We start from the raw sequence: 22,465 nt of genomic DNA on the forward strand, positions 1-22,465 counted from the left end.
CGCTATTGCAGTGACACCATCTCCCTTACACAATCTATGTACTCTGTGACTGTGGGGCACACACACACACACACACACACACACACACACACACACACACACACACACACACACACACACACACACACACTCGCTGCAGGCCTGTGTATATTGAACTACCCTGAGCAGGCCGGCTGCTCTGTCACATTATTATGGCACACATGGGCCGCAGCACACGAACACAATGGCACGCATTAGGACACCAGCCGGACAACTGCCAGCACTAGTTAGGAGTTGCAATGTGTGCCTGTTGTTGCATTTGTACACAGATCTGTTTCTAGTTCACGTCTTGTCTGCATGGTTGTATCAATATGGATTGGTGTGTGTAATCCACTGTGCGCTAGTGTAACGTAGGGTTAGGAGATTATTGAATTGTATCATTAAATATATCATAATAACACGATCGCGACATGTTACCATTTTACACAATTCTAAGGTCTAAAATTATTAGAGTTACTGTAGTTTAGTGTGTTTTTCTTTTATTTATCAAATTTACAGTGTGCTCCAACAGTGGAGCATTGAATACAAATAAATGTGCAATATTGTGACATTTCTCAATACATCAGAGTATTAATTCGATATGGATTTCAACTAAAGCTGCAACAATTATTATTTAATGATGAGTCAATTGACAAAAATAATTGGAAAATATTTTAATAATCAACTGAACCTTTGATCTGTTGATTTCCTAAGTCTTATTTGATAGTAAATTTAAAGTCTCACAAAAATTGGCCATTTACCGCCTTTGACTTCAGGAAGCATTTTTCCCTGTTTTCTGGCATTTTAAAAGACCAGACGATTCATGGATTAATTAAAAAATAATAATTATACGCAGATTAATTGATAATGAAAATAATCATTAGAGTTATCCATGACGTAGTTTCTCAGAAGGGAAGGGGGGAGCTAGGGAGTTGTAATCTGTAACTAAAACTGCTAGATGCCACTTAATCCTAAACACCGGTCCTTTAAACGGACAAACATTTATTTATTTATTATATACACTGTTTTATTAAGAAGTTACTTAACATTTCCCAAACACTGTACATTCAAATATATTCTGCCAAACATCCAAAGCCAAACGTGTGTGTGTGTGTGTGTGTGTGTGTGTGTGTGTGTGTGTGTGTGTGTGTGTGTGTGGAGAGAGAGAGAGAGACTCACAGGGGGCTCAGTGAAGGGCACCGTCTCTCCTGCATTGCGGTAAAGTAGGGCCAGCCGTTTGAGTGACAGCTCGTCTATGGTTACCCCCTCCTTCTGAATCTGCTCATACAGAGCCTTGGCCGAAGAGAAGTCCCCATCCACAGCTGTCAGACGAGATGGGGAGCAAGAGAAAAAGTCAGCAATAATTCTTATTTTATTGTAGACATTAAAAAACAATATTTGACTTTCACATCTTTGAAAATAACTTGAAATACTTTTTTATACACATTCAAAAATCATATCACAAATTTATTGAACTGAAATCAGTAACTTTCTCTACACTACCTCCCTCTTCAGGCAGATGTTACGCTGGTGTGGGAGTAATCATCTGTACGCATGAGTGTGTGTGTGTGTGGTTGTGTGTATCAAAAGAGAGAGAGTAGGGGAAGTAGAGCCACTACTGTCATAAAAAAGAAAAGAGCAAGTTCAAGAGCCAAGAGAGAAGAAAACCCCTCTCAGAGAAAAAAGAAAAAGTACAAAGACGGGGCAGAGAACAGAGGCGAGCAGAGCATCGCTAATTGTGTCCCCTATGGCTGCCTTGACCGACCAGCTAGCTAATGCTAATTAAATAGTCATGTCTGCTCATCTCTGGTGTGACAAGGTACGGAAGAGGGGAGACAGGAGGGCGAGAAGGTGAAGTAAAAAGGGAGGACATGAGGAGAGGATGTAGGTAGAAGAAAGGCGAGAAGTGATGGGGGGGAGAGAGAGAGAAATGTAGGAAGTAAAAAAAGAAAAGTTGAGTGGTTGACCGTGTTACAATTAGCACGCTAGGCTAGCCCGAACAGCTACCTCATTAGAGGACATGAGTTCTTCTAACCCCTGAATACACACACACACACACACACTCCTTGACCTGATGCATTGTTAATGTGTCTGCTAATGTTGACTTAGCCACAGGCCAGCGAGCCGCCTGCTGCAACGCTAGCTGCTCCCAGGCCTTGTGCAAGTATATGTGTGTGTGTGTCTGTGTGTGTCTGTGTGTGTGTGTGTGTCTGTGTGTGTGTGTCTGTGTGTGTCTGTGTGTGTGTCCTACCATGACATTTAAGCAGGTATTGGTACTGCACTTCCTTCTTAACGTCTGGAAACAGGCTCAACGCAGTCTTGATCTTTTCCAACTGTGCACACAAACATTCATTTACATACGAGAACAACATCTTTGTGAGTGTGTGTTTGTCTGGTTTTGGACGTGTAAACAATTACAAATATGACATGAATATAGAGTTTTGTTGCCATGTTGCCAGAAGTTTTTGCTATAACATCATAATATATCCTGGGCTTCACTTATGTGCTTGCCAGAATACCAAAATAAAAGAAATGTATTCATATTTATTTATTTTACTGCAGTCAGAACTCCCCATATAAGTGTTCTCACATGGATTTTATCATTTATTACTGAAAGGACACAATGAGAACTCAAGTTGTAAAAAAAAAAAATCTCAATTATTCTTTAAAAATGTAGATCCTAAAGAGAAGAACCCTCGCGTAATTTTACCTGTCCAGGAGTCTGAGACTGTCGATTCACGTAGAACAACAGCGCCTCCTTCTGTTCAGCCAAGGCGGGCAAGCGCTACAGTGAGACAAGAGAGACAAGAAAGAGACGAATGAAACGTGTGAGAGATAATATGAGGGAGGAGGGACTGCATTATTTTCTCTTTCTTCTGAAGTCAAGAAGACTCTCCAACCTGTGCTCTTCACATACGTACAGTATATAAAACACCCGCATGCCCACACTCGGGTTAAAGGTTAATTATGGATAACTACTCTTTTCTTTATGAATTTAAGTGTACAGCACTGTTCACACCAGAAAGCATAATTATCATCACTTAGTCATCATTGAAGGCCATATCTAGTGCTTGGTGGAAATATAAGCCCGAGCAGTTCACTGCTCGACCGTCGCCTGCTCAGCTTTAAGACCTTAATCAATTACCCAGAGACATAAAGTAAAAGAGGATAGTCAAGAGGCAACAGAGACCACTTTTTCCAGTGAGTATTAATCAACCTGAAAATAGGTAGCACTCATAGAAAGGTTAAAACAAACAAATAAAGCTGATGGAAATATACTTATAGACTAACTTTATTCCTGACCAGGAGTGAAGCAGATAAATCGTTTGATATTCATTTTGCCTTTAAAGGATCCTTTAAAATTGTTTTTAAAGAATTGTACTGTGCAGGACATTTACTGATACTAGTCATGGACAAATCATGTTAAGGTGGCACCTCAAACCATTTTTGGCATTCTTTAATTACTTTACTGACATATACAGCAATATGATAAACCATTGCAACTGTAATGGCTGCTTTTTAGAGTACTAGACCCGAATAATATGATACACACATGTGGGCTAAGAATTTAGAAATACATCCACAAAAAACCTTCTGTTGCTGAACATTTAACCTATGCATGACTATTTATGATAAAAACATGCAGGCATACATACAATATACAGTGTGTGTGCTTGCCTGTGTATTGGACGTGTGTGTGTGTCTGAGAGTGTGCAGGGGATGCATTAACGCTGCTGTGCTCTGAGTGAGTTCTCCTGGCTGAGCAGCAATGAGGTCCGATTACTAGCCAGTCGTAAACTAACGTGTTTCACTCCTTCTCCACCTCGTACAGATTAAAAGAGAGTGGCTGGCGCGCACACACACACACACACACACACACACACACACACACACACACACACACACACACACACACACACACACACACACACACACACACACACACACACACACACACACACACACACACACACACACACACACACACACACACACACACACACAGAGTCACCAAGCGGCAGAATGGCTTTAGTACAATCAGGCAATTAGACCAACACTGTGCCACTTCACTCAACTTTGCTCAGTGCTCTCACTCATTCTCTCCTCTGTTTTATTCTTCCCCTTGCTACACCGACCACTCCCAAAGGTGACGCCCACCACCGCCTCCTCACACATACTGCCTAAAAGCTCTAGATACCCTGGGAATGCTTCCTTCTTTTCCTCAATTGCACGTCCCAACACACACAGCAGTTGCAGACGAGTCCGTAAAGCGCCTTCCTCACTGCCTCCCTCTGTCACTGTTTCACTTCTTAATGCCTAACTCCATCCCTCTCGCTCTCCTCCTGTTTCCCCACCGACCTGGCCTCCTTCTCTCTTGATAGCCTTGTTATCATTATTGTCTGCTCGCCTACTTAAAAGCTTTTCAGAGTTTTTGGTCCTCCTCCACTTATGATGGGATGGCGGAATCGGGCTGCTATCCTCCAGTGACCCTGGAAGAGCGGCTCTGAGGGGCAGGCAATGTGATGAGGGACAAAAAGTAGCACGCCAGTGTAGCCTGGGTCACAGCATTGAAGTCTAAACTCACAAACTTAACACTTTAACTACAAAACACCATGAGCATTTGCTCCGGGAGTATTAGAAGGGTTTTAGAGGCACGGCACCCGACTGTGTGTCAGTAGGTTTCTCATTCTTTTACAGCACTGCTCTGCATTCATGAATAAAACACCATCTTCAGTTCAAGTAAGATTTCACAGCAATCAAATAATCCCACTGATAAACTGATCAAATATGACAATCTCTAAAAGCAGGCTCACAACCCTGTTGTTCCTGCTTCCTTCTAATGTTGTCTCCTTTCATTTCAGACATTTTGAAACGTGTTCTTCTGTCACACGGAGAGGGAAAAAAAAAGTCAAGCTGCATATCAAGCAAGAAGCATATTATGTCTTAAGAATCATGTAATCCATAGTTTGTGTTTAAATAGTGATGAAGATGAAAGTAGTAGGAAATGTATCTGTTCATTAACATGCATGCTAGTCAGACATCTCTGTTTAAAGATTGAGAGGGATAATCACTCAAGATGTCAGGGAGGAACGAACAGCAGAGTGATGTCACCTTTATGTCTGAGTGTATCTCCAGTGGTTTTTATTTCTCTCTGTCTTCCACTAGAGTTGGGCGATATGTTAAAATTTCCATCTGGCCACATAATTGCTAATTGCTAATATTTTCGCATGCAGGTGAGCTGCTGGGTTTGTATCCCGGCTGGGGAAGGGCCTTTCTGTGTGGAGTTTACATTTTTTTTGTTTCCTCCATGTGCTCCAGTTTCCCCCGCCATCCAAAACATGTATGTTAAGCTAATTCTCCTGTCAGTCCTCGGACGCTACACAGTGGCTGTCCATTGCTCCTAGCGCTTAGGATGGGTTGCAGAGAACGAATTTCCCTACGGGGATCAATAAAGGATAACTTAACTTAAACCAGGCCTTAGCAGAAAGCCCAATTCAGATATTTCTTACCTACAAAGTATTGTATGTGCCCACTTTTTACACTTCTCTCTACCTCAATCACATACTGTTCTCAGGAATTACACTCTTTGTTTTACTGTTTATTATTTTTAAATATAATGCTGTAAATTAACTCGTCTTTAGTTGCATACTGCATTGTATGAACTACTCAGATTTGGTTGCATTAGCAGCCCTTTGTCTGCTTGTACAAAAGGTACTTTTAGGTTAGGCTTACATTTCTAGCAGCAAAATCATAATGTGAAAGAGTTTAATACCAATTTAATATGTCCAAAGCAAACAGGGAAATGTGTGTCAGGGTGAAAATGAGAGCAGCTAAGATCGTGTGTCAGGAATCAAATATGAACACACATTCCTTTCTAACATGTTGAAAAAGCAATGAAGTGTAGTAAGGGAAGGCAGTGAGTAATACACATGTGTTCACGTGTTCAGTGGCTGAGAGGATTAATCACTCAGCAAGTCAGAGTGGAATAATTGTCGTTGGAGAGACGAGAGCAGCTTCTTCATCTTAACTTCTGTGTCTTCTCTGACAATTTCTTTGAGCTCTTTCACCAACTCGTCCTCCCCTTCTTTCCTTCTGTCTCCCACCCATCTAGCTTCTACATATTTATGTCCCCAGGCTCAATGCAAAGTCATTTAGCTGTAATGTATGAACTGTGTTAAATAAGTGAAGTAGTAGGAGGCCAATTTCAAACCACCAGACTCAGTGGTGGAATGTGGGCAAGCATTTCCTGACATAAATGTGAGGCTGAATAAATAAATCAACGTTTGTGGTGGAAGAACTTCTCCATCATCAGGGTCTGACAACTGGACTAAAGCACCCGGGAGTTGTGATGGATTCATCACCAGTTCCCTTGTTGATTTTTTTTTTTTTTGGGCAGATTTTAATTACTTTGATATAATAATTTAAAATGTTGCCAAGTGAATTATACTCAAAAGGAGAAGTGTGCACTAGGACATAAACACTCCAGATTATTTAGGATGTATTTTAAGTGGTCACAAAAATGAATAAATAATAAAAACCCACAACCGACATCGACATCCATGACCTTTTCACTAACCAGGCTTCATTCAGCCCAGCTCAGCTCCACCCATTCTCCACATCTTTGCCCATTTTGGGATTAAGCTGAGAGCCGGCGGAGTCAGGACTGCCAAGATGGCGACGGCTAGAGTCGACCACACCGAGTTCTTCAGAAACCTATGGGTGACGTCACGAAGACTACAGCCATTTTTAATTATACAGTCTATGCTTCACACATATGTGTTGGCTCTCTGGCATACAGCTTTTGCGGGCACACACACACTTATACTCACAGCCAGCATGAACTTGGCGTCCTCAACTTTTCCCATGTCCACCAGCTGGAAGAAGAGGTCTGCAGCTGGTTTGTAGCAGGCAAAATGGTTGGCTAGCCGCTCTGCCATAGCACTCACTGCAAAACAACATTTTAGGACATGATTGAATCATTCTTATACTCATCTCTTTTAAATGAGTCATTTTGCTTGTATTTATTATTATATACATGTATAGTTGTGTGTGTGTGTGTGTGTGTGTGTGTGTGTGTGTGTGTGTGTGTGTGTGTGTCTGTCTTACACTTGTCTAAGGCTTTGTCATTGTCTTCTTCCAAGACCTTTTTGAAGACAAAGCTTGTACCAGCGTTTCGGTTCTCTGGATTAGTGAAAACTTCCTCCAACAACTCCACTGCTGACTCCACGTTGCCACTGAAAAGGGTGAGAATTGATGAGTGAGAGGGAAAGAAAGGGTTAGGACAGATAAAAACTACACCCCCTAACCTGTGCATGATTAATCTTCAAACAGATAAACAGGGAGCAGGAGAATCAAACCATGACTCATGATTCAATCTTCAAAGTTGTGATTGGACGCCTCAGGGGAAGAACATATGCAAGACATATTATGAGAAACTGGCCAGATTAAAAGAATATGAACTGCTCCCATATGCTGTTTTTCAGCATTTTTTGTAATTTAATATTAAAAAGCTATTGGTTTCATTTCTTGTCCTTTACAACGTCCCACAGAGTGCAGAACAACTCCTACATAATCATACTGGGAAACGCTTTTCTGCTGAGGTCGCCACAACCGAACAAATCCTGCACACCAAAGCACTACAAATCTAAAACAACTCAATCTGGCAACCCGAGCTCGCTACTAACACTTTACGCTCCCTGCTCCCTCCCCACCGTCACCAGGCGTAATGAATATTTAACATACAGGGTGCGTGTGCGTCTCTGTGTATGTATATGTGAGAGTGTCCAGAGGTAGGGGGGAACATATCTACACTGATTGTTACGACTGGGACCGTCTGAATAATTCAGCGGGGGGCCCCTCTAAATGTGGCGCTCTGCTTTCCGGGCCTGCTTGCTTTTTCCGCCCTGGCTCTTAACCAGTCAGCTTGACTCAGATAGAGCGGGGACGCACGTGTCAGAGCCGCTCAGGGTGCAGCTCCAAGAGGTCAGGGTTCAAGCTGACAGGCCTGCGCCACGGTGGCCAATCGGGCGTGAGACTGTCTTGCTATTCTTCACTTCCTGCTGTCCCTCCGAGTTGGCATGGGTACGCTGCCGCTTGAGCTGGAGGACAGCGCTAATGCGGCAAGTGGTGCAATGAAAGTTTGATGCACAATGTGCTTCTATTTTGTTCTCTGTTGTTTGAGGAGCGACGAAGCAGCAGTGGAGGATGGGTGTTTTGATGACATTAAAAGGAATCCATGAATAATCCTATTACGCCTGTGTTCCCTATTTGTATTTGACGCCCCAGTCGCCCTGTAGGTTTTTACTTTAAGAGTGTGTCAACCTGGGTCTTGTCACACTCTGCTGCTGGTATTGCATTGAACTGTTTATTGTAAGTTTACAAAATAGTGTAAAAGATTTCACTCTGGACTGTAAATTGCCTCATAAATTGAAACTATAATGTTTTGTAACATACCGCCCGGCTCATTTACAGTGCTTTGTTTTTTGTGATTTCTGTCTCCATTTGACTATACATGGTTGGTGGTCAAGTGCAAGAACTGGTGGTGATATGACAACTTTTTTGAAATGTCAAATTTAGGGAAATACCTGAAAGGCAGCATATGTCTTAATGTGACTCATACATGACCCTTACCGCATGAGTCAAAGCCCTTTTGTGTAGACTTTTATGTGGTTATGGGATACAATTTATGTTGGCACAAAACAAAAAACAAGGCTGCCATAAACACACTTAGCAGTCTTACTTCTGGATGTGTGCAATGGCTATGTTGTTGATGAACATCATCTTCGCTATATTGGGGTCATTCAACAATGACTGCACTTCCTGGATACCCGCCAGATCGCCCTGGTTTCCCATGGCCCGAACCAGTCTGGTGATGGCAAGATAAGAGGGTGTCTGTTTCATCTTCAGCATAGACTTCAGTTTCTCAAAGGCCTCTGGAAAGAAGTGCAAGAAGTGAGCATGTGTGTGTATTAAATGAGTATACATGAATGTTTACCTACGCATGTCTGTTTCTTACCTTTAGTGTTGCCTCGCTTGCTGTATGTGACGATGAGCAAATTGTTGGCTATGTGCTTCAGGGTGAAGCCTGGCACATTAAACACAGCACTGAAAGAGACACAGAATTTTCTTGGTTTGGTATCACTTTTCAACAGTACACTTCTTTAATAGGTCAAATGACGCCATTTTCTTCATAAGTTATAAGCCACACTAGCAGCATGGCTCTGAGCCGCCATTTTATTCCAGATTGTAATATCGCAATAACTATTGGAGGGATTGCTTTGAAATTTTGTACAGACATTCACGGTCCCCAGAGGATGAAACCCTTGCGTTTAGCACTAATTAGCATCAACATTAACACGCTAAACTAAGATGATGAACATGCCAATCATCAGCACGTTGTGAGCATGCCAGCACACTGATCATAGACTGATGTTAGCAGTTAGCTCCAATCATTGCTGTGCCTGAGTACGGCTTCACGGCCAACTAGAGCGGCTGTGGAGTTTGGTTGGTTTTATTTTTGAGTGTTTTTCATTAACTTTCTGTAAAATGTACTATATCATTGTTAGTTTCTTACTCTCCATGTATTGTTCAAATAATCTATGTGTTGCATATGTATACTGTATGCCTCTATCCTGCTTTTGTGATAAACAGGTTTTATGTTCTTTTTTGTTTAGGAACATGTAACAGTAGAGAGCATGTCAACTGTTGGAAATCTTTTATCCAAAGACTTGTGTCATTTATATGCGGTATTGTAATGTCATCCCATGTTGGACGGGCTTTTACCATGGTATGAAGCAAAACGGAAGAAAATCGTAAATTCATTTTTGATATTGTGAGAGCTTATTACCACGAGAGAAGATTTCATTCCTATCTGAGTTCTGCAACATGTAACTTCTTCCCAAGTCCATTATTTTTAACTTTAGAGCTGAACTGTACTCTACCATTAAAAGCAAATCTTTACAATCTGTGATTACTGAGTTAATGTCTCTGTGGCATCATTAGAATTTTTAGACTCCACAGAGACAGAGTGGATAAACACAGGAGCTGAAAGACAGAACACAGACAAGACAATGGGAACAAATGTGATTGACAGCAAGTCTGAGCTTCTTGTAAAACGCCTGCTGTGACCCTGAAAATAATACAGACATCAAACAGTTGATTACTTCTTGCTGAGCCACTGCACGTGTGTGTTTGTATATCTGTGTGTGGTATTATGTGGGAGGGTGAGGCTGGGACAGGCTGAACGCTGCAGTATCGAGGCCTCCGGGAGCCCCCCCCCCCGCTCCTCGTCTGCCCGTCTATTTGCTGTTGCTTTTCAGCCCTCCTCCTTTTCATTTCTGTGCCACTAAAACCTCAATCAAGCTTGCCTCCCGTCTTTTTTATATTTATTTCTTATTATAGCCCTGCAACCAGATTAATCCGTCCGCTCAATTGAGCATCAGGCCGGCAATCTTTATCACCACGGCGACACCAGGCCAAGCAGCACCCGGCAGCCGCTGTGACAGGGTCACGGCGGAGATTGGAGCGGTAACAGGGTCGCCAGGGGATTGCCGTGGAGACCGAGGAGTGGGGGTGTGGGGTCAGAATTATTCTTATCGGGTGGAAGAAAATCTCTAGAGGCCGTCTCTCACTCACCTTTTCCCCAACACGCACACACTCATTGACGCTCTCTCGTCTTCTCCTTCTAGGGGTATTGTGCTTCAGCCAATGAATCCATCACCCATCACCCATCTCTCTCTCCCTCCGTCTCTCCCTCCGTCTCTCTCTCCCTCTCCCTCTCCCTCCCTCTCTCTCCCAATTCCTAATCTCGCCGTAAGCACCCCGCTGCTCAATTCTGTACAGATTACCCAAAAACAAACACACACACACACCCGCACACACAGAATTAATGCCTATAGCGTCTTCATTAACCTCGTACGTGATTAAATCTAGCCCTCCCCCTTGTTCACTTCTCCTTTCCTATTTAGCTCTTTTTATCTCCTTCCTTTCCTCCCCGTTTCCATCTTTCCTCGACTCTCCTCTCAGCTCATTTCACTTCTCATTTAGAGTGCAGATAAACGAAGCTTTTATCCAGGCAGGGATGCCATAAACCAATTCAAACAGAGACTGGAGATGGGTTATCACTTGTATTGCCTCGTGCTTGTTGAAACAGGACTCTAAAATTGATACGATTATTTCTCCCAACATAAGAGAGTGAACCATGTAGAGAGCCGAAAACAGGGAAGAGACTGATAGTGTAATAGATGTTTTTACATATTTTTTTTCCTTTCCCTACAAATTAGTAACTGCATCTCTTCCTTCTTGTTTCGTGTCATTATATTATTATCTCTTTGTGGGACACTTTGCTTTGCTCTGCAGAGAGAAAGTGATATAAAGACGGGGACAAAAGGAGACGAAAGAAAAGGAAAAGGAGGAGATTGCCTAAAAAGACAAACAGAACATAGAAGATCAGAGCAGCACTAAGCTCAGATTTCTAATACTTCTGTCTACTTGTCTCCAGGCTCGAGCCCTGATATGGCCCCCATAACACAACACCACATGATACATTACTAATTGGAAGACGATTGATGTTTTTGGGCAAAGTCACCCGCTTCCCAGAAAACCAAAATGAATCTGTACATCCGAGCGTGTGTGTGTGTGTGTGTGTGTGTGTGTGTGTGTGTGTGTGTGTGTGTCTTGGGGCTTAGTAAGAGCTACTGTTCATATCCAGCAGGGTAGTGTGTGTTTAGTTTATAATCCTCATGTCTATTGAGGAGATGTAGTTTTAGCCTGAGGTGACCCATTGCCACATACTGAGGAGAAGGGAAAGTAGCAGAGCATTAACCACACTACATGTAGAATTTGTCAGTTTATTGTGTTTATAACCAAGATGCACTGCGGCGCAGCCTGTGAATGTGACTGTTTCATAATATTCTCATGCATTAATTGTTTTGATTCAACTAACAAAAGCGATGTTGGTTATCACAAATTAGACACCAGGTCAAAATGTTAAAATACAAGACTGAGAGAAATGACTCATGTTTCCCCAGGGAGCCAAACCTGATACTTTACCTGAAACAAACACTTACATATACTGTTTACGGCCAGTATCATAACGGAATAAATATTAATTTTTGAGACGTAAAAGCGCTTACGTGTCTATGGCTGTCAAGGCATCCTCCAATAATCCGTTGGCCAACAGGGTACGGATCACTTGGTCGTAATGGAGAGCTTGTACTGACAAATCTTTTTCAATGGCATCCTTCAGCAACTCAAAGGCTTCTGTAGGTAGGGAACAAGAGGAGAAAAAGAAAAAGGTTGAAGGGAGGAGAAGATAAAGAGAAGCATAATTTGAGATAATCTTAATATTATTGGATTAATAAGATTAATACGCTTTTGCAAAGACGGCTACAGTGCTGAAATACAATGTAATTATCGTCATTTCACCTCTCTAAAATTCATATTATTCAAATTTGGTTCTACCTGCAGTAGATCTCTCCAAATAGCCAGTGAAAAGTTTGAAGTCCAAAGCTCCATAAAGCAATATATTTTTTATATTAACACTGGGTCATTTACGGCTTTGTGTGTTAAGTGTTGCGAATACTTGTTGAGATGCAACACTCAACTCTTGCCGCTCTAAACTGCTTTTAAAGGTGTCAGTATTCTTCAAATGAGCTGCCTGTCAGATGGTCGAACAATTTCTAAAAAAACCTTACCCACAACCCAACAAGCCTGCCCATTTCATGCAGCATCCAGTGGGGTGTACAAAAGGTGAGAAGCTATGCAGAGTTGCACTTTAAACTCTTTCAAAGAAAGATTATCTGTGCGTAATGTTCCCCATATCTGAACATTTATTGCATCCCACCCTTCTCTATGACTGCAGGCACCCCTGTGGACCAATTTGTGTCGAACATAACTCAACCTTTAGTCTTTTTTAGCTCAAGAATTGGTTATCCAATTACATATCCATAATTATACTGTATGGATGCCTCCAAGCAGCTCTCACTAACAGTGCCATATCAAATGCTGTTTCAAGCACAAAATCCCACTTAACACTACCTGCCCACCACAGCTGCATCAGCAGAGAGCAAAGTGAATGAGTAAATAAAAGGTAAACTATCTGGGAAGCTAAACATTCCAGATACAACTAATTTTTTCAGGACATTTTAGAACGAGAACTGAAAGACAACAATGTGTAACAGACTTAAACTCATGAGATGGTGAGACAGACGGGAAGCCTGTGCTGCTGATTGTGCTGTATGCTCTAAGAATATCAGGGCTGCCAAAGTCTTTCTGCCCACTAATGGTCAAAAATATCTTATAGTGGCTTCAAATGGAAACTTAACACACCTCAGATGGTTTGAGTACCATCTGGTATGGTTTGAGTATTTCAAAACAGCTTCTTATGTCTTTCTTTTTGTCTTTTATGTCTATGTAACTACACTGGGGCCTCCTGCTACTTACCTTTGCCTTTGCCTTTTTTACAGAGGTTGAACAGATTAGCTCGATAGTCAGCAGTAGAATTAGATGCAGGTGCGGGTGCTGGAATGACCTCTTGGTCAGCAGCTTCTTTGTACCAGGTCTGTAAAATGACACACACAGAGAACAGTGATAAAATTAAGTCTGACGTTTCCATCAAAACACCGCTACAGCCGACATGCAAGCCCGTGTACACATTCAACTGTATGCTCCAGCAATGAGCTGGTGTGGGTATGTGTGTATGACTGTGCAATAATGTTGGGCCGGCAGGGCAGGGTCCCCTAATGCTCGGTCACCCGTGTAGCAGTGAGGGGAGGGGGTTAAGCTGTATTGGCTAGGGGCAAATTAGGTCTGGCACCACAGGGGCAAAAGAAAAGTGTGTGTTAGAGAGTGTGTGTCAAAGCGGGAGTGTCAACTCAAGATCCCCAAGGGTCACCAAGTTCATCGCTCCAGGCAACAGCAATCACTTCCTGTCTCATCATGCTTCGGGCTATTGGAGCACGCTCACGTTAAAAGCAAAGCTGAGGAAAAAAATGCAGCAGGGAGGAATGGAGCAATAGAATACTATTCATCCGTCTTTAATGCGTAACATTTTTTAACGCATATTCAGATTCTGTTCCCTTCGTTTTGTCTGGTCTGGCTTCATTTGGTGAGAATACAGTCAATGCCCACATACACACAAAAATATAACTTAGAATTCAGCGGCAGCCATATGGTGGCATTTAGCTGCTGGCTAAATTAGTCTGGCATTACAGATTTACAGACAGATCAAGCAGTAATTCCTTTCACCAGCCAGCCGGTCTGATTGACCACACTTCAGATCAGAGCTTCAATCCTGTTTCCCTCTGCATGTAATGAACAGAGGCTTAAAGTGGAGTGGGGTGGGATGGGGGGGCTGTATGGAGAAAGCAGTTGATAAGATTTTTGAGAGGTTTTTTGGGGTTAGCTCCTATGATCAGAGGTTGGGGTCAGCTGGCTCTTTGGTTAATCCATGCAGTATGATAATAATTGGGAATGACACGATTGTATTTTAAATGATGGAGTGCAGTTTCAGTTTGTATTTGGTTATGCTCAGTACTCATCTATGCAGCTCCTCAATCCACATCAGTACAGGACGATATACAGTATACTCGACCTACATTAAACCTCGTACAGAATATTACTGGGCACTGTCATTGTATATATAGTTAGAGGGTCCTAGTTCTATTTCAGTAATTTATGCTTTTGTTATTCTATTTCTTATTTATAGTACCTCTTTGTATCTCCCTATGTTGTTTGTTTTGACATTCATGTGTAATTTGTCTGCAGTAAAGTATAAATAAGGTACTTTATTTGGCCTTGGAATTATTGGATTTATTTCTCAAGGACCCCTTTAATATTAAGGCAGGGCTGCAATTTAGGATTATGTTCATTATCGATTAATCAATTAATCGATACCATATCAGAAAAAATGGTGAGTCATCAGAAGTTCCCAGGTGGCAATCTACAAACTGATTGTTGTACACTAAAAGCTCCAAAAAAAACAAATATTCAATTTACACTGACTTGTAAAAACTGCAGAACCTCACATTTTAGAAGATGGAAACAGAGATTGTGTTCTTGATAAATGGCTTAAAATACAGATTAACAGATTATCAAAATTGTCTAGAATTATCTGTCTATCATCTTATCATTTCAGTGCTCTAACCAAGGGTACCCTCCATCCTATTTCATTCAAGATTTAGGATAGACATATATACACAGGCACCATTGTAATTTGTGTTTGCATGGTTGTGTGTTATGTTTGACCTCAGGCACTTTTTGAGTTGTTCAGAGCTCTTGGGAATCTCCTCCTTCATATGCTCCTGGCAATTATTCTTTTGAATAGCACATCTGTCTAATGAGTGTTGCTGGGATATACATATTTTAAAGCTGGGGTTTTACCTCAGTGACCTCAAAAGGCACCTTCTGGCCATTGCTCTTCAGGATCTCTTCCAGGATACGCAGGGTTCTTTCTTTGGGAGTGATGTTCTCTTGCTTCATCTTCAACCACACCTCTTGTGCCTTTTGCCAGTTGTTTGTCTCCTCTGAAAACAACAAGAAACAAGGCAGTAGGAAAAAGAGAAAAGGTGTGCTCTTAAGTAATTTTTTTTATGATCATCATGATACACATGTTGTATCGTCAGTCCATATTGGATGTAGCTCACCACTCAGCCCGCACCACAAAGTCATTTCTGACAAAGCGCTCCATGCTGAGAGGGGGCAATCAAAGCACTAATCTGATCAACTGACTGACCCTCAACTATGCTGTAATTTAGGAAACACACTAACTAGTGGGGTGTGTGTGAAGGGAAGTGGTGGGGGTAATGGGTTGACAATCAGCTTTAACACTCCAATCACAACTGTTATCTGCTCTGCTCTCCACTGCAGCAATCTGCCCTTACATCTGACTGATCCCATTCTCCATCTCACACACACACACACACACACACACACACACACACACACACACACACACACACACACACACACACACACACACACACACACACACACACACACACACACACACACACACACACACACACACACACACACACACACACACACACACACACACACACACACACAGAGAGAGAGAGAGAAACACCTAGAGGTGGGAGGTCAACACAAAAAAAGAGACTTACTGCAGAGACGGAGCATGTAACTGTACATCTCATCTCTGTCACACTCAAACAGCTCGACTGTCATCTCCACCATCTCTTCCAAGGGCTTCATCTATACAAACAAACAACAACAATATATAATTTAAGCTGGAATTTATTTTTGCTTTTCATCTTAGCGGCCTTGATCAGTTCAGCCCGAGTGTGTGTTTGTGTTTTTGTGCATGTTACCTGCTTGGAGGAAATGCATTTCTCTGCATACCACTGCAGGCGTGCAGGCCGTGCCCTCAGCCCAGGTGTCTACAAAAAGAAAAACAGATCACAATTTCAAATGAAAGAAACCAGAGTGTAGATAAATAACAGCATCGAATTGTAGCTGCACTAAACATTTCCTTGTTCCCGTTGTACATAACTCATGTGAATGTGTTGTGTTTCTCGTCCCATCGGATTTCTTTTGAGCGATGAAACTGTCTTCCCAGATCAATAACTTGTTATTTCAATGTCATTATTAGGGATAGAAATAATGCCAAATTCACAAAAAAAGTTATAATAAACTAGAATTATCCTTTAAATCCAGCCTGGAATATTTTAAAGCATCAGACCTACATCAAATCACAAGCAGTAATATTGGGGTCAGTGAAATATAGATAAAACATAACATAAAACCATTAACACATCATCTAAAGAGCTTTTTTAATACTGCTATAAGCTGACATATTTCAGAAGCATATTCTCGTTATATCCCAACAGCATTCAATAAATCAAATTGCCATAAAAAAGATAAGATAAAATCTGGATCTGTATTTTAGAGACGAGAAGTCAAAAATATCAGCAGATGTTTGGCATTTTTGATTTGAGCAATTTAACTTATTATCAAAATTTGTGTCAATTAATCTTCTGACCAGGCACTAATCACTTAATCACCTGTCCACCCCAACACTAATGTACAGAGTGGATTCTGTGTGAAGTGACGACATTGAAGGTCTGCTCCACTGTAGGGTGGAAAAACAAATTATATTCATTATAAATGTCCAAAAACAAGTTCTGTGTTGCCTCTTTTAGAACTTTGCTAAACTCTAATTTTAATAAAGATACGCTGACAGACATTTTTTGGGGGAAAAAAATAAAAGGTTTGTATGGAAAAGTGGTCACAGGAGAAAACAGAAAAAGACTACCTGACACACTCTTAACTTTAGATGCAAATTTACAGGTTAGATAGTCAGAACCTAACGTGGAACAATAAGAATTTGTACTGACTATAAAGTCCCAACAGAGGGAGATTTGTAATACTTCTAGGCCACCAGTGATATGCAGATAGACAGAGTGTGTGGGCTGTCAAATAAGGGCTGACATAGATTGATCTGCAGGCTCGTGTAGCAAAGATTTAGCCTGATATGTGGAGTGACTAGATGATTATTATCATGGAATGACAGAGATCGGGATTTCATCTGTCTCTTGGGGCTTTGATACAATCTGAATAAGACTAGGATTGAGAAATCTCGCCCTCTTCCTGGTAATCTGGTTGAGAGAGAAAGAAAAAAAAAGGGAGACAGAGCGATCTGCCAGGAAGTTAATCTGTACGGGGGGGATCAACAGCGCTCAATCCCCGCTGGCCTCTTTGAAGGGAGCCCATCATACTGTGAGAGGGAGGGGAAAGTCAAGAAAAGACGGACTTCATCCCTTTCTCTGACCATCCCCTCACTGCCGTCATCCTTTCCTCTTTCAATCCCCACTTCTCTCAATCCCTCCTCCTTCCTCCAAATCTCCCCAGCTCCTGCTCAGTCTTTTTCCCAGCCTCTCCATCCCTCCATCCGGCCCAGGCAAAGGCATTATGTTCTTACCCAACCAGCCAAAGGGACAAATTAAAATGTGTTGCACTCACTCTCTCGCTCAGCCTGCCTAATCTTCTTAGAGACTAAGGCCCAGTGCAAGTGCTCCATCTTTTTGCCTCTGATTCTCTTTACTTGGTAAAGTCTTGCAGGCTCAAAGCAGCCTTCACACTTTTACACACACACACACACACACACACACACACAAATATGCCTGGGATTTTGAATCCGTGAGAACAAATCTCCCTAATCTGGGCGGAAGACTAAATCCTCAGAAATAAGAAAGTACATAAATTACACACGCATGGATGGCTCAAAAGAATACAAAGCAGAAACAAACGAATAACGGCACAAGCACTCTCACTTTCACAAAGAGATAATGGAAAAATGTTATCAGGTCAGATTATCAGGACAATCATCTGACCCACACACAAACACACACACACACACACACAGCAAAGTGTACTACAATCCATCACTCTGCCTCTTTTAGAGTCTTGTGTGGCCTTTAGCTGCTGAAACATCTTTACAGGTTTCCCTCTCTTCCTTATGTACACAAAAAGAAAAAGACAGAGGCGACCTTGTCTCACCTCCACTTAACAAACCCCCTCCATCTCAATTCCTAATGTTCTAATTCTACTAATCACCTGGCCACTTAGCGCACACACGCACACACACACACACACGCGCACACACACCTTCCTAACACAAAAACACATAATGGCTCACCACTCTTTAGCAATACTACCTAACCTTGACCATTACACACATGCGCATGCAGCAATAATAGGCCCGGCCACCTGACAATCCTCTACCTAACCTTGACCATTTAGCACAAAATTGGCCACCTTTCTCTATCATTACATTTAATTAGCTGTGATTAATCAGCTGCCAATTATACCAAACACAGCCTAAAGAGAGACACCACTCTGGACTACCACTTGACGCTCGCAGAGGGGAAAAAAGTATTTGAGTTTGAGTGTGTGTATGCATATTTGAGTGATAGATATGATTCTATTGTATTATATATCCTCAGCACTATATCCATTGTCACTGCAAGTATAACACACAACTCAGAAGTGAACTTTCTGTTTTGAGACTTCGTTCTAAACGACGCAGGTGAAATGGGGAGCAGCTTTTGAAATATATCTTCTTAGTGACTTTTTGTTCTGCTTTCCCTCAGCTCAGCAAGACGCATTTTAGCATCTTTCAGCTCCCTTTTGGGGTTTTCTGGCCCGCAAATTAAAAGGACCAGTGTGTAAGATTTTGGAGGATATATTGTAAGAAACTGAATTTAATATTCATTGGTAGGTTTTCATTAGTGCAGAAAAGAATAGTCGTCTTGCCGGCTCTAGATGGTGCCTTTTGAGGTTTTTCCAAGTTTAGTGGCCATCGTACTTTCTGCTACACAATTGGAAGGGAAGGGTGAGAAGAGTGGTATTCAGTTGGTTGCAATCTATGTCTACCTCACTGCTAGATGACACTAAATGCTACACATTGGGTTTATCTGAAACCCAGTTAAAGGTCCAAAGTCCAATGCCTGCTAAGCACCAAATATCAGACAAAAAAGGTTTGAACATTGAGCAGCTAACTGAGCTCGAATATTTCCCTCAGGAGTTTGCAGAGCACAAAATGGAGCTTAAAAAAATACACACAAATACTCACAAATAAATGCTAAATGTTAGTCAACATTTGCTGAATATTTAAATTTTCTCTGCAACAACTTTATTCAAGATATATCAATGTTGTTACATCTTTTAAAAAGCAAGTAAGATTCAAATAATTGAAAAGGAGAACTAATGAAATACTGAAATATGTATTAGCTCAAGGTTTAAACATTCTTAACCTGTTTATATGAAGCAATCACATGTAGGAAGAGACATAATGGAATGTCTTTCAGGGTTTAAGGTCATTTGAGAAAAACATAAGTCAGATGTGGCAGTGAATCCACTGGTACGTACAATAGCTGATGTTTTAATGTACATTCTGAAGCTACTATACTGTATCACTTAAAGACCTGCAGGTTTAACCTCACACTGCGTTGCGTGTCCATGACAAACCAGCCGACCCTTCATAATAAAACTCAACAGATGGGGATAACGCAGAAGAGCATTTGTCATCTTCCACTGACATCAAGGACAACATGTACAGCTGTAGTACATTTACAAAGCATCACCAATCTCACACATCACTGGCATGTAGCTGGCTTTCTGTTATAAGTAGGATAACAGCCATACAATCTAGCAGAGGAAGAATGAGAGCCACAATAACAACATGTCGATAATATTTAAGAGGGTTTGGAAATCCTCAAGAGGGACAAATCCCTCTTTTAGTGCACACCAGGACACGAGAGGGAGCAGAGTCAGTGCGAGGGAGTTAAGGTATTTCTCCCCCTCACTTTTGTTCTCATCCTGATCAGACAACATAATGGCCTTGTTTTCCCATTCCTCTGATGTCAGGCTCATCCCCCTATTTGTTTATTCATCAATCTCTCTGTCCTGCTATCCAGTCCCTCACCGGCCGTTTGTTTTATCCATGTGAAAATCGCTTCTTATCTGCCCGCTTTGCCTCTCTCTTTTTCTCGCACTAATCTACAGGGCTTATAGCAGGACTTAAAATGACACAGATATAAATATTAACAAAATATTTCAGGTCAGATGAGCTGCATGAACAAAAAGAATTTGGCAATTAAATCCTGGATATCCTGATTTCCATTTAACTATTTTTAAGATTGAGAATCTTAGAGATGGAGTTCAGTCAAGAAGCAGAACAGAAGCTTTAAATAAAGAGACCAGATCTATTCACTTTAACTTTTTTTCACAGTTAATACCATGTAAAGGGAGAATAAATGAGAGCTCTTATGTCATATTCTTCTCTTACCTTGAGAACAGAAAATAAAAAATGTAAGTCTTTGGTGGGAATTAAGCAGATTTTAGTACAGTACAGGGTGGATGTGGCCATGATACCCCTGCCACTTAGAAACTTTTAGACTTATCTGATAAAACAGATGAAATAATGGCGATTAACCACATGTTTTAATTAAAAACTTTTTGAAAACTGGGATACAGTAGACGATACAGTATCAGAAAACCCAACCTGGCTTCTACAGTTCCTTATGTACCATAGTGTGTCCTTACCTCAATGACCTTACGAGCCTCATAGTAGTGCCCGGTCTGCAGGAATGCAAAGAACAGAGTATACAGCATGGTCATCTCTCCTTGCCTCTGAGACTGAAAGTCCAAAGCTGAAGAGAAAAGACAAAAAGACAGTCAAAGAGAGCAGAGAAAGGTTATGAATAAAAATGTCTGCAATGTGAACAAACTATACTCTCATCTTCTCCTTCTGATTCCATTATTTGGCACAATGTCCCAGGCACAAAGCAGCAATATCAAGTCTGCTCTCAAACAAACACACACAAGTCCCGAATGAAAGCCTAAGCTCTCATGGTAAACTTGCTAAAGCGCTCTGCTCAGCGTTATGTACTATCTCTGTCCAACAGCTCCAGGACAGGTACCCCACACACACACACAGTGCAAACTTTCAATCATCCAAATGAACCTGCATATTCAGCAAAGCAGGGGAGGAAAGAATAATCTTTCTCCCTTCACTTGCTGTCATCTGAAGTCAACAAAAAAAACAACAATGTGCTGTGATTTTGTTTTTTGAACTTTACTCATTAAGTTGTCTACATCTAATGTAGACAACTTTGTAACCGAGTTTCCGACCGAATGGACGAAATTGAAGTCGTATTTTCTGCGTGCAAATCCCAATCTGAAGCTCTGGTGGAAGAATGAATATTACTGGCTCAATAATAGCAACTTATATTAGAACTTATTATGCTTTTCTTCCACTTCCCAGACTCCTGTAGACTTTCCATGACAGAAACCTCCAGGTTACAATCATGTATAATGTGCAGTGGTTGCTATGGTAGCCAGAACCTAACAAAACCCTACATTTTATTTTTCTGTTGATGCTTGAACTCAAACCAAAGTCAGACATGCGAGTCAAGATCATTTGACGAGGCATGTCACGCTTTTAGTGTGTTGTGGACAACTGAAGGCCAGTCTCTTGGAAGTCTACCCGTTTGATGGTTCCGGTACACTTTATTTCAGAAGGTGTATTTTAAGGTGAGTTTTCAAACTATTCATGCACTGCAACAGCATGGGTCCACAGGAGCAAGCCATGGTGCAGCAGGCTGCAGCACTCAACATGTACTCATAATGCCGTCAGGTCAAGTGTGACCCAAGGTTTGTGTCATAAGTCATCCCTCTTTACTGCTTTGTATGAGCGAGTGGGAGACAGAATCATTTGTTATTTCAAGATCCACTGATTAGTTGGCACTGGTTTACATGCTGGCCTCTGTCAGACAATTCTAAAAATCATTTTGTTTTTTGAGGGTGCATCAACTGACTCTGAGGGTCTGTCACCTTTGGGGGGTGTCAGAGACGAGGGTGGGAGGGAAGGGTGGATGAGGGAGCGGGTGAAAGGGGGAGGGAGGGAGGTAGAGAGGTGCTCCAC

At 41.6% G+C, this 22,465-nt stretch overlaps 1 protein-coding gene across 1 annotated transcript in view; it reads right to left on the reverse strand.

Moving 5' to 3' along the window:
- Positions 1–22,465, reverse strand: part of lrpprc (leucine-rich pentatricopeptide repeat containing) — a 53,978-nt gene that overhangs the window by 2,503 nt on the left and 29,010 nt on the right. Inside the window, exons 25-37 of the mRNA XM_051419099.1 lie at positions 21,085–21,191; positions 16,350–16,418; positions 16,143–16,233; positions 15,400–15,542; positions 13,462–13,579; positions 12,153–12,279; positions 9,035–9,123; positions 8,759–8,951; positions 7,126–7,253; positions 6,849–6,964; positions 2,729–2,803; positions 2,270–2,351; positions 1,198–1,340 (exon numbers count right to left, since the gene is read on the reverse strand). Of these exons, the coding sequence (XP_051275059.1) occupies positions 1,198–1,340; positions 2,270–2,351; positions 2,729–2,803; positions 6,849–6,964; positions 7,126–7,253; positions 8,759–8,951; positions 9,035–9,123; positions 12,153–12,279; positions 13,462–13,579; positions 15,400–15,542; positions 16,143–16,233; positions 16,350–16,418; positions 21,085–21,191 (1,481 nt within the window). The remainder of the gene's footprint in view (positions 1–1,197; positions 1,341–2,269; positions 2,352–2,728; positions 2,804–6,848; positions 6,965–7,125; positions 7,254–8,758; positions 8,952–9,034; positions 9,124–12,152; positions 12,280–13,461; positions 13,580–15,399; positions 15,543–16,142; positions 16,234–16,349; positions 16,419–21,084; positions 21,192–22,465) is intronic.

The sequence above is a fragment of the Dicentrarchus labrax genome, unplaced genomic scaffold (assembly GCF_905237075.1).
Source record: "Dicentrarchus labrax unplaced genomic scaffold, dlabrax2021, whole genome shotgun sequence".
In the NCBI taxonomy this organism is placed as follows: Eukaryota; Metazoa; Chordata; class Actinopteri; family Moronidae; genus Dicentrarchus; species Dicentrarchus labrax.